We start from the raw sequence: 13,134 nt of genomic DNA, 5'->3' as shown, positions 1-13,134 counted from the left end.
CAAGTATAGAAAACCAAATACACTGAAAGTATTTCAGTTTATTTTCAAGCCAGTGCTATCAGTGTGATTAAAAACTTTGCCATGAATTGTTTTTGGAGAATAATAATTTAATGTCTTTATTTCTACATTAGTTGTGTTCTAACCTAGCCAGTGCACGAGTTCTTGCACCCGGAGGTATCTGGCCTTGAGGGTACAGAGGAGACGTGCATTGCGGTCAAGCAGTCGCAGTGAGCAGAGGGACTATCGGTTCTCCGGCATCGCTGGGGATCGCGAAGTCGCAGTGAGCAGAGAGACTATCGGTTCTCCGGCAACGCTGGGGATTGCGCATAACCTGCATCATACTTTACCGGCAGTGTCTGGTTGAGTTGAGGTTATAGGTATAAACCCAATCCATTTCCTGTAATAGTTGCCTATTATCCTGGAGTCATTAAAATAATTGCATACCATTAAATGGATATTCATACTAGGTCTCTATCAATACTGAGAGTTATCTACGGCTATAATACCCGGCATTAAATACTGGGTGTTATATTTTGGATACATAAATTTTTGGTGTTTATGGCCATTTGCTTTATAACATTTATGTCTATTTGATTCCATTTTTGTGTGTTCATTTTTATTAGGTTGAGAAATAGATTTACTATTTAGTATTGTGCGTGATTGAAACCTATTCCTTTCAACAATTTAATATTATTACACTTGAGTCATTTAGATAACCACACACTATTGAACAATATTTATACTTGACCCTATTAATAATCACAATCACAAAGAACAAATACCCGGTACCAAATACTGGGTGTTACATTTTCTAGTATATGTTATTTGAATGGTGATGGCCATTAATTTGTTTTATTACACTTGTGCTCATTTGCTCCCATTTTTTATTGGGTGGAGAAAGAGTATTTATTGATTGTATGGTGGGGTGTGAGTGTGATAAATTTAGAAATTAAAAGTATTTGTGCGTCAGGAATATTTAATAATTGACCAGTTTTACATATCTATTTAAATTGCAAATGTGTGTGTGTGGTGTACTTCATTTTAAATACTTGACTAAACTTGGACAGTAAATTGACATTGACGGACCATTGCTGAGAGAACTATTGATTTAGGTTCAGCTTATTTTGAGGAAATGAAACCATTGCAACAAAATGTACAAAAACAAACACCATTTCCTCATCAGTACCCGTCAGCGCAACCAACTCAAGTACAGACACGACCAATTTCACAATCACAACAACCATTTCCTTACCAGTACCCATCTGTGCAACCAACTGGTCCGTACCCACAAATCCAACAGCCATACCCTGGACAACCATTGCAGTTCCCACCATGGCAGGAAGGACCGCCACAAAATGGGTCGCTATACAGGTGGAACCCTTATCCGCAGTGGTACCCGGCCCAAGGACAGTTACAGCCTTTCACTAATATGGAGGGGCACCAAGGGATCAGAATACAATCTGGTGTAACAAACCATGGATTCGCACCGGCAGGTACAGATGTTCAACCGGCAGGCTCAAATGTACAAACAAATGTTCAACCGTCAGACACAAGTGTACAACTTAATGTTTTACCTGCAGGTACAAATGTACAACCCAATGTTCAACCGGCAATTAAGGGCGTCATCGTTCCCGAACGAGAGAATAATGCTGGTCGAACCCACCGACATGATGACAGACGACAAAGGTTGACCCAACAACCAAAGACACTTGTGTATAGTGGAAAGGGTAGTTGGAAGTCGTTTAAAAGCAAGTTTAACCGCTATGTGGTGGTGAATGATTGGAGTGAAAGGGAGAAGAAGGATTATTTGTGCTTGTGTCTCACTGACACGGCGAGGGATTACCATACACTTATTACCGATAAGACACCAAATATTACCTACAACGCAATCATGGAGAAATTAGAGAGGCGTTTTGGTTGCCAGGAACTCCCCGAAACAGCTGAGATTAAAGAGGGTGACCTCCCACTCGCAGAGAGCACGCCGAAAACAAAAGCAGTCCCTGAAGACAGTAACAAGTTCAGCAGTTTTTATTCGTCTGGCTATGTTACGGCTAATCAGTCTGTGGAAGTCAGCCCGGCCAGAGTACCTGTGAAGCAGCAAATTGATATACCTGTTCATTCACCCAACAATCAGACAAGGGCAGGTAATGTCACGTCTCGGGCCAGCACTTCATCCATCTGCTCTGCGACAAACAGGGGATCATTCCGCACCAACATGAGTTTCAGTCATATGCAGGACAGCCTCTCATCTGATCTACAGTCAGAGATGGATGAGATTGGGATGGACCTGAACAACGTCTCTAAGAGGGACCTGATGGGCGTATACAAAGACGTGGTACAAGAACGAGATAAGTTAAAGTCGACGATGATTCAGTGTCAAGACCGCGCTTCCCGACGTATCTCGGAGATGAAAAAACAGATAGCCATGGAACAGCAGGCAAAGAGAGACCTGGTGGTGAAAGTCAACCAGGAAATAGAAGACAAAGTAGGGATAATAGAACTCTTGAAAGAGAGCAAAGAACAGCAGGCGGCTATGCTCACTGATAAAGCACGCGTTGACCAAGAATTAAGGGAGCTGCAAGCCCAGTTTCAAAAACTGCAGAGTTCCATCGAGAGTAAATTACAGCAGCAGGTACAACAGGCACAGGAGATGATAGAACAGTTAAAGAAAGACAGACAGATAGCTATTGCAGAGATGAAGCAGCAAGTGCATGAGGAGATGGAGAGAAAAGATGGAGAAATCTTAAGGTCAAGGTCAGAGGCACAATCACTTGGTCACGAAAACATGCAGCTGAAGAAATGCATTGAACGGTTGGAGAAAGCTTCAACAAATCAGTTGGAGAAAGCCCGAGTTAATCAGTTGGCGAAAGCTCGTGCAATCTTCAAGCGTTTGAAAGCAAAGAAGTCAGAGGCCATTGCTAAGAGGAAGTCGAGACTGACGGAGAACAAAGTGAAAGTGGAGAAGGAGAACCTGCAGAAGCAGGGCAATGACTTCCAGAATAGGGAACGAGAAAATAACCAACTGCAAACGAGACTGGCACAAAGTGAGGAAAATTTCAGAAAGATGAATGAACAACACAACCACACAATTCTGGATAGAAGTGAGTTGGATATGTTGGTCCATCAGATGCAGGTTGAGGCCGATAGACAGAAGGAGGAATACGAGAGACCGGTAGGTGAAGCTGGTCACATGTCAGATGATAGTCTTGCCCAGTTGGCTGCGTACCATGAGAAAGATGAAGCTGAGATGCAGACTCAGCCTCAGACCAGTGCGCAGGAGAAGGCTGAAGAACATGTAGCAGACCATCAGGAGGTAGTCAGTGGATACAAGGCTCAGATAAAGGCTGCTAGTGGAGACCAAGCGAGGGTCAGTGAGTCAGCCAGTCCGGCCACTGAGTTACAGAAGGCTCCGGTAGGGGGGCAAGTGCAGCTGGACAAACTCATCATCACACTGAACACTCCCAGAGCAGACCTCTTTCTCAAAGAGCAAGAGCTGGAGCAAAGTAGCATGGAGTTCAGGACAAAGATGGTTAATCATAGGGCAGGTGCAAAGAATGGCAATCATGATGTTTTGGCCAGGGAAACCATCGTGGGTGAGTGTAACAAGTATCGCCTGGATCTTGATTTGGAGGACGTAGATGATGTGATCCTCTTAACAAAAACATGGAATAAAGGACATGACAAGACTAGGGAAATATGGGATCCGGGTATAGTCAATACGAAGGAGGTTATAAACAAGGTGGGTGATCCGGTCTATATGCTGGATATTTCACACTAGAAGGCGAAATAATACAAACTATCCATGGTTGATCCGGTCAATATGCTGGATACTTCACACTAGAAAACGAAATAATACCAACTATCCATGGGTGATCCGGTCAATATGCTGGATATCGCACACTAGAAAGTGAAATAATACAAACTATTGGTTAAATAGAACGGACCGGGGATGGTGACACGGCTAATAATTATCTTCTTATCTATACATGCATACTTACAGAATTCACACTTTAGCCGTCTTTCACGCTCTGCATTGTTAAATGATCGCAATCAGTCAACAATGTGACGGATATCAAAAACATTAAATACATGTCACTTAAATGTCACACACATAGAACAAGAAACGGAAAATAAACTGTGTTGTATCTTAATATTATTTTATTTAGTTATTTTCTTGCATAAGAATGTGGTCAAAACAAGGAAGCGTGATCGTTTGAAAATCTGTCAGGTAACTTATCTCCCAAGTCAGGAAATTGACCGACCGACTGGACACTTAGCTGTTGACAGTGATGTAACCTATTGTGTGTGTAGACAGCCAAATGACGGTTCGTTCATGATTCAGTGCGATTGGTGTGATGAGTGGTTTCATGGTAGATGTGTGAATGTGAGTGAGGAAGAAGGTGTGAGGATAAGGAAATATAAGTGTCCAAATTGTTGAAGGCTTACTCTCGATAGTGAATGATATACTTAAAAATTTAGTTGTAAAATGTAGTTATTTGTTTTAGCATGTCTGACTCCGGCTCGGCAACAGATAGTTCCAAACGAGGGTGGAGGGAGGTTTTGGAGAAGAAGGCCCGGGTGATACAGGAGGTGGAGGTAGCCAACTCCGAAGGCAAACTCCTGTATGGCACGGCAAGGGAGCTAGTGCATGCCCTGGGACAGGTTCACTCCTCAAGGTTGCCACAGGAGAAGATTCAAGAGCTCATCAAGGGGCAATATGATATTGCGGTTAAGCAGCGCAAGAATCGTTTTGTTTCTGAGCTCTGGTACCATGCAGATGTAATCTGCTCGAAAGAATTCGTGGCGAAGGCGTTCGGCAAACCTGCGGCCAAGAAAACTTGCCTAGGAGTGTCGCTGAATGCTCGTCAAAGAGGAGGTACGGTACGGAAGACAACTGGACGACCGAAGACTTTTTCGGGATTACAGTCCGGATTTCCGGCTCTACCGGCCACAGCTTTGAGGGTCCCGGCAACTGTGTCGCTGGGAGCAATCAAGGTGGAAGAGGCTTCAGGAGACGACGAAGAGCTGCCCATGGAGACCGAAGTGCTTTCGGTTATAGCGCCAGAAGAAGATCCATCAACTTCTTCTTTCTTCGCGGCGTTGGATGAAGTGGGAGAGTTCTACGTCGTTGAGGATATGGGGCAGTGCGAAGATACCCCACTGATCAAGGAAGGACGTGCTCCGGTGGAGGGGACTCCGATTTCGGTTGGAGCCTCTAATGCTGGGGTAGCTAGGGTCCCGGTCGAGGCTGGGAACCTGGCACCATTGGTAATTCCTACCCAGGTGTTTACCAATAGTTCCTATGGTGTGAGGGAGCCACGGAAAAGGAGTTATCCGATGAGGGAGGAACCAGCTGAATCGACACCAGTCGTGCCAGAGTGTGTGCCGGTGAGGAAAATCCTGAAACCCTCAGTCTGGACTAGACTCGGTAGCCGCATGGAAGAGCCCATGAAAAAGAAGCGAACGTCCCGTTGTCCGTTAATGGGATGTACGTCAGATTCTCGCCATCTAAGCAGACACGTCTACCAGAGGCACCTTCCTGGGCGACTCCAGCTAGGCAATTTGGCGAATCCGGCCTGGCAGGTAGCTCGGTTGCGAGGGCTTAGATGGCTCGCTCTACAACTCGTCGGAGATGATCGGCTTGGTGCCCTGCTAGATTTTGCCCAAAAGAATGACTTAGGCATCAACGCGGAGGTGTCTCTATCTGATGTGGATAGACAGTGGTTGTCCGAGTTCGCTCGTCAATCAGGATGGCCGGAAGTGGATTTCGACATCCAACGTCTAAACTCGCAGGCTCTTCTTGCTCATTGGCGTGTCCTTGTCGGTCTACTGAAACATATTCCAAAGGATCGGCAAGTGTACTTCTTCAACCTGGACAGTCCGCGTACCTCTAGTACCGTCCCGGCTGCGGCTGGGTTACATGTTCAAGTCCCTGAAGTGGAGCATCCAAGTACCCCGACACCCCCGGTTGTGGCAGTGACGGAACCTGTAAGACGTGGAACGGCTCATGCTGCGGCTGGATTACCTGTTCAAATCCCTGAAGTGGAGCATCCAAGTACCCCGACACCCCCGGTTGTGGCAGTGACGGACCCTGTAGGACGTGTAACGGCTCATGCTGTTTCTAATATACTGAACATGTCTGTTAGGGAGTATATGGCAGTGTCCGGACAGGCAAACCTCTCGTTGGCTAGGGGGAGCACATCCCAAGCGTCAGGACGACCAGTAACGACCAGGATTGCGGCCTTCGATTCTCATTTTCACCTGGACCGGTCTCTAGTGAAGTTGGGTATGCCATATTACTCAGAAATCCGGACCATTCTGGATGCAGATGTGGGGATCAGACCCCAAGTTGAAGTGGATGTGGTAGGAGGTGTCCTGATCTATTGTGACCCCGAGACCTACCCGACATCCTTCCCGGCTCAGGCTGGGTTTGGTGTCGCGGTGGGATTACATCCCCGGAAAGCGGCAAGATTCAACCCTGAGCTCTACCGTCATTTAAAACAACTCCTGAGGAATGAACGAGTAGTGGCATTGGGAGAAGTTGGGTTGGATCGAACCGAGCCAGCAGATACTTGGGGGCTACAGGAGGAAGTTCTCACAAGGATATTAGAATTGTCATCCCCTTGTCAACCAATCATCCTTCATATCCGGGATGGGGATGATCGGCAGTCCGGAGTGCTCTATCTGGAGTGTCTGGAATTATTAAAGCCCAATGTTGCTCGGACGCAGAAAGTGATGCTGTATTTTTGTTTCACCGGCGCGCAAGAGGTAGTGATCAGCTGGTGTAAGGCATTCCCTAACTGTTTCTTTAGTTATTCAGGACAAGCCCGGCTTTTCACGGAGGCGCAGAAGCAGGCAGTCCGGAGGGTCCCGGCGAACAGGCTGTTGATCGAAACTGACTCGCCATACTTTCGACCAGCTGGGGCTCGGATGTGCACTCCATCCTTTTTAGGGGACGTCGCCAACGTGATTGCGTCATATCGGGATAGTGAGGTCCGGGATGTGTGTCAGCTCACTTTGAGGAATTCCACTCAACTGTTTGGGCTATAAATAGCATAATGTAATATGACATTCGTGTGGCCAATTATTGAATTTTGAATATGGAGTTTTAATATTTTAATGTTTAGGACACTAATTTTAACAGAAAGGATCACAACTGAAGTGTATAGACAATGAATGGAAGTGAAAGTTTGGAAAAACTCCGTTGTTAATTATAAGTTTAAAGAAAAACTATATGTTGGGCACAATTTACTCCTCTAGTCTGTTTTAGTGGACAATTAATGGAGCATTGCAGAATTGAATACAAAATAAAGTATCACCAGGGCCCGGAACTTTAGTGTAGGCCAAATTTTTGATGAAGTAACAAGTTACCAAGACTGAAAAAGGACTCTATGGCTCTTTCCCGTTGGATAAAATGGGGAGGAGTGTGGTAAATTTACTGGTGTGTAACCGGAACAGTACGGCAGAGACTAATCGATTGACCGGAAACGAATGCAGATAATCAGCAGTCATACTGTAGCCTTACATCTGGACGGACGTCTACTTTTTGTATCTGTATTCATCTTGTGTATTTGTGTCTCCAAACCTGTCCTGCGGGATCTTGGAACAAGAGACATCTTTATTTTAGGTAAGTACTACCAATATTTACTTCAGGGGCCTTTTCACAGATTTTGGCATTTTTTTAACTTATTCATTAAATGCTTTATATTGATAAATGTAAACTTTGGATCATAAAAGCTCCAGTAAAAAATCAAGAAAAAAAATAAAAAAAGGAAAAGAACATTGCCCGGTGCAGGTTTCGAACCAGTGACCCCTGGAGTCCTGCCAGAGTCCTGAAGTAAAAACGCTTTAGCCTACTGAGCTATTCCGCCGTGTACACATTCTTGACGTATTTTATACGTTATATAAGCAATCTTCGTAGTTTCACAAAATTTAACGACAAAAACAGAACTCTCCAAATTATTCAATCGTTTCGCGTTGCAACGCTTTATAATTTTTAGGTTTTAAAATCGTCAAAAGATGCATATAATGGCTATATTAGAGCATGGTTTATGTTCAATATTACTGTTTCCTCACAAATATCATAACTAAAACGAAAACTTACGAATCTGAAACAACTTTTTTCAATTTTGTCAATTTACCAAAGCGTGAAAAGATCCCTTTAACGTTACAAAAGTTATTATGATTTATAATTCAATACAGAACATTTCGCACAAAATCTCAGACAGGGCTACTTTTGACCACATGGGCATAAAACACCTTAGAATTTGTGTTTCTGAGTAGATTTTAAAGTGATAATTAGCAATAACAGTTTATGCGATCCCATCGGGCGTGGCTACCTCTTGTTATATGCGTTAATTAACGAGCAAATTATACTTCTAAGATGGCGCTTAGGACCGCAAGTTTGTTATATACATGGAGAAATCAGGGACAATCAAATGCGATTCGGCGAAGATTAATTCATCCGAAAATGAACAGAAACATACAACTACAAGCCATTTTGAAACATGAGGACATTTATAAGTTGTGACTTGGAGTTTTGTTTAAGCAAATCGATGTTTTGTCTGTGTGACGAGAACCGTTCCATCCAATCAAATCAAAAACGACATTAAGCGATTGGTTTTGACATATACACTCTGTTACATTAACAAAAACATTGGCTTCTTGACGATCTAATATGTAATGTTGCATTCTTCCACAAGAGATAAAACCAATGCCAAAGAGATGGCCTTAAGAGCAGGAACTGACTTCACGAAATAACACATCAACTATAAGAATGTATGTATATGTATATGATACCAGAAAAAAATAAATATCATATACATATAGAGGATGAACATATGAGGTTACACATAAAAATTAAACCACCTTGCCATTTGCTGTTTTTGAGATGAGACGTTTCATAGTAATACCATTGTTAATCTGTATAAATCTTGTGACTCCTGTTTCGCGGCCAGTTTTGACCTCGGGGCATGATTTTAACCAACTTGTTAGAGGACCCATCTATGATGATACACAAACAATATTTAACCGCTGGCCCTTACGGTTTTAGAGTAGGATATTTTTTAGTGTAATGGATTAATATAGTATTAGCTCGGAGAACAAATATATGTAGCGGACCGGAGAGTAATGAACAACGTTATGATTAACGTTATGAAGAACGTTATCGACAACTTTGGAACAGTTTCAAACTAAGATCGTTCTTCGTGTATAGTATTAAGTTGCCACATCAATTAAAGAACCATCATGATTCGTTAATATGATAGTAATGTGAGAAAAAAATGATAGTAACCGAATACCCGGAAAAACATGTCTCACACAAACAACGATCTATACAACACTCATCTACTTTTACAGAAATACTACCTGGATTACCAAAGCTTAAACCAGATGTGATACATATATGTTTAATCTACGTGAATATAACAAACACACTTTAATTAATTAATGAGCAATTAATGATCTATGGACTTATGTATGTTCATAGTCAATAATAGAAACGAAATAAAAAACAACAACTATAAGTCTATACTACTTCGGCCAGTTGTTTAAAAAAAAAGACCAGTGGTGAGTGATAATCGTGGTAATTTCATAACGCACATAGATGTTGTTATCTTCCGTGAATTTATCCATGTAAAAAACAGCTCATAAATAAACTTGTTCTGCATAATTTAGCCTTCAAAAGCGATGGTCACGCCATGGTTCATTTAACCCTTTCCCACACAGAGGCCAAGTGAACATGGCTATGTTCAAACAGAATGAAACCAGAACAGCCTGCGAGTAACACACAGTATGTTAAGGTTTTATGCTGTTTGCTGCTCATCAGCAACTAAGAGTTGGAAATTAAGACGTTAAAACTTGAATCGAGTAAGAAAGGTCTTAAGTTATATTTAACTTTCTAAGGGACTGCAAATTCGTCAAAATACGTATCTTAGTGGTAAAGAGTTAAGAAATTGTTAGCTATGAAGAACAGTACAAGTGGGCAAGCCTCGGTCAACATATGACCATTGTTAACATGAATACCTACAATGGTTCCTCGCTCGGGGTCATAGAAGCGCTGCAGCAACGACACCGTGGTCGACTTGCCACACCCACTGGGACCCACGAGGGCCACCGTCTGTCCGGGCTCCACCCGTATGTTGATACCCTGTCACGATAACATGCGATGAAAATAGCGAATTTATATAATGTTATATGTTTTTTAAAACTTCGGAAAACATTATATGGACAAGGTTTATAAATATATTATTAGGTAAAATATGTATCGGTTGCCTAAATATAAAAATCAGGGACAGGAAACTCTTTTCACCAATCGAATTTAAATGCGTTATAATTGTTTTTGCTTAATGTAAACTAACATAATTAGATCTCACATTTAAACAATAATCTAAAACGGTCATATAGTTCTATCGACTTAAATCATTCAATGTTTGGTAAATAATCATGCAGTTTTTCTAAGGGCACGAATTGACTGGAAATTCCTCTGACCAACTGACTGTAAACGAATTATAATGTGCAATTAATTAAGTCTTATAAAATTTGATTGTCGGACCTGCTATTCATGGATTATTGGATTGCTGGTTCGATCCGTGGCCCGTCCACATAATGAATGTGTGGGTCGGTCTTGAAATTCTTTTTTACAGCCATTCTCCCCTACTGCTGATTCATTAAAATTGGACGGTTCTCAATTAATGGCTTAAAATGTGCATTTACCCTTTCCCCATCAGAAGCAAAGTGAAAGTTGCTTTTGCAATCAGCAAAACAAACAGACTAGCCTGCAAGTAACTCGCAGTCTGTTCAGGTTTTATGCTGTTTGCTGCTCATCAGTATCTTTAGGTTGGAAATGAAGCCTTTAAAACTTAAATCAAATTAGATTTTCAAAGGGACTACAAACATGTCAAAGTGCGTTTATTAGGGGTAAAGGGTAAAATTCGGGTAACCCAAGTAACCCAGGAAAGACCAGATTGGTATGGCGGCGATATCTGCACGCCAACGCCTGTATCCGCCGATCAGAATGTCCAATCCAATAATAGAGATCAGTGTTTATGAAGGCCAGGGAACACTCTAGGTTTCCACATAATGTAGCTTCGGGCACGGAAGAACCCCATACAAGTCAGAATACACACATTAACACTCTTGTAGAGGAAAATACATACACACGAAACTCTTACCTTTAACACGGCGACATCCGGCCTCATCGGGTACTTAAAGTGGACGTCTTTGAAATGAATGGACCCCGATATGTTTGACTGCAATAATTAGAATAAACAGAATATTAGACGCATGCTATTCTTATGTGCGATCCTCAATAATTTAACGTACATGTATATATTGTTCGTATGAATATGTGTACCAAAGTAAATACAAACTCGAAATAATAATTGACCCGCGCTCTGGGAAAGCTAGCGAAATTAATGTGCGAAGTATAGTCCAAGATTACCATAAGCAGTGCATACATGTACAAGCTGGATGACGCGGTCCGTTTTTATTTTTTAAATGAATATTTCGTTTAAATTAAATATCCTCACAAAGAAAATCCAGTCAAGGTGGAAAGTGTCTTCCCACAGAAGCCTGTGCGGACTGCACATGCTAATCTGGGGCGGCACTTTACGCTCATGTATTAAGTCCAGTTTCCTCAGAGTGCGCCTTACATTATAAATGCTGCATTTATCATGCAACAACATCAGAGTGGCTGGATGTTGTTTCTTTTTTTTTTAAATATAATAGGGGCCTATTCGTGTACCGTAATCATATGCTCAATAATGTGTAAAATAATAATAATAAAAATGGTCCAAGGGTAAAGTTCGCATGTAGTTGACCATTTTTAAGGTTAACAGTCTTTGAATGCCTTAACTCAATATATTCAACGGATTGAAGAAATTAATTATAACAACAAGAAAATAATAATAACCTTTAAGATTAAAAAAAAGTATAAGCCCCACCCTGAATAAAAAACTATCGCCTTCTCTTTCAACAAATCAAACAAGTACATTTATCTATCAGTTCATTTTTTAATAATACATGATCCACCTGTAGAGACAAATTTGAACGAAAACAAAATCACTACAAGTTATTCCATCTGTTTACGTGTGTAGCCCTTGAAAATTAATTAACTGTAAATAAACGAACATATTTTATAACATGTGACTATGTATGTACCGGTAGATTAATTTTGCGGTATATTAGTACGATATTCTTTTTTTAAAAGTTAATAAATTGTCAAATCGTTAAACTGTTAACCTGTCATTTTATAATGTTGCCATAGTTACCGGATGTTGTCCCGCCTCCGAGGCCACGTCTATGGCGGGTACGGTATTGATGATCTTGAAGATGAGACCCCCCGCAGTGGCTGCCTTGGAATAGTCCGGCAGGAATGAGCTGGCCTGGCCCACGACCAGCCCCGTCAAAGCGATGGCGAAGAACACCCTGTCAGAAACACGATATCATTACATTCTTGCTTTCATTAGATAATACGGTCACTGAATCTCGAACGCCATTAAATTGCTGACAGTTCGATACATGTAACACCTTGTACAGTGGTTGCGTTTGAGGAATGTCCGTTAGCGAAGAAGTTGGTACACGAGCCTTCACCCGAGTTCAATCCCGCTCCCGGCGCATGTGAGATTCGTTTTTGGTCACCATACCGGAGAGGTGGGATTTCTCTTTGTGCTCAGTCCCATCCCCCCATACACAAGACAATACCATAACAAAATTGAAAATCTGTTAATGCTAAATTATTAAATAGGTTGACATTTCAGCTTTAATTAACATTTATGTAAACTTTCGGAAGTCAAGTAAGTAAATAAGAGAGGAGAGCGCATACATGCATGATGATGCCTCAAATGCGAAAGGACATAAAAATATCAAAGATAGATACATTGACGTGATTATCAGTAAACACGTTTTTTGGCCCCTTACTTGTACACATCCTGAGGGGTCATCTCCCCAATGCTGACCATGTAGGCACCAAACCGGAAGCAGCCAGCGTACAGGAAGAAGACGGTCCCCTGCGAGAAACCGAACCCAAACGCCTGCAGGTGAGTCATCCGCAGATTGGTACTGGAATGAAACAAATATAATAAAATCATAGAGAATATCTGGTTATTGTTTATGCGTATTTGATATTCGCTAACA

The 13,134-nt window shown here is 41.9% G+C and overlaps 1 protein-coding gene and 1 long non-coding RNA gene across 4 annotated transcripts in view; one reads left to right on the top strand and one right to left on the bottom strand.

Annotated features, from left to right (window-relative positions):
• Nucleotides 1-13,134, top strand: part of LOC127874693 (uncharacterized) — a 228,251-nt gene that overhangs the window by 85,287 nt on the left and 129,830 nt on the right. The gene's annotated exons all lie outside the window — the stretch shown is intronic.
• The window catches only part of LOC127874685 (ATP-dependent translocase ABCB1-like), an 82,269-nt gene that overhangs the window by 21,221 nt on the left and 47,914 nt on the right, over nt 1-13,134 (bottom strand). For all 3 annotated transcript variants that reach the window (XM_052419183.1, XM_052419182.1, XM_052419184.1), the window contains 4 exons: nt 12,919-13,059; nt 12,270-12,426; nt 11,172-11,249; nt 10,028-10,147 (listed from right to left, as the gene is read on the bottom strand). In XM_052419183.1, the coding sequence (XP_052275143.1) occupies nt 10,028-10,147; nt 11,172-11,249; nt 12,270-12,426; nt 12,919-13,059 (496 nt within the window). The remainder of the gene's footprint in view (nt 1-10,027; nt 10,148-11,171; nt 11,250-12,269; nt 12,427-12,918; nt 13,060-13,134) is intronic.

Source organism: Dreissena polymorpha, chromosome 3 (genome assembly GCF_020536995.1).
Source record: "Dreissena polymorpha isolate Duluth1 chromosome 3, UMN_Dpol_1.0, whole genome shotgun sequence".
In the NCBI taxonomy this organism is placed as follows: Eukaryota; Metazoa; Mollusca; class Bivalvia; order Myida; family Dreissenidae; genus Dreissena; species Dreissena polymorpha.
This window is presented reverse-complemented; position numbering and strand designations above follow the sequence as displayed.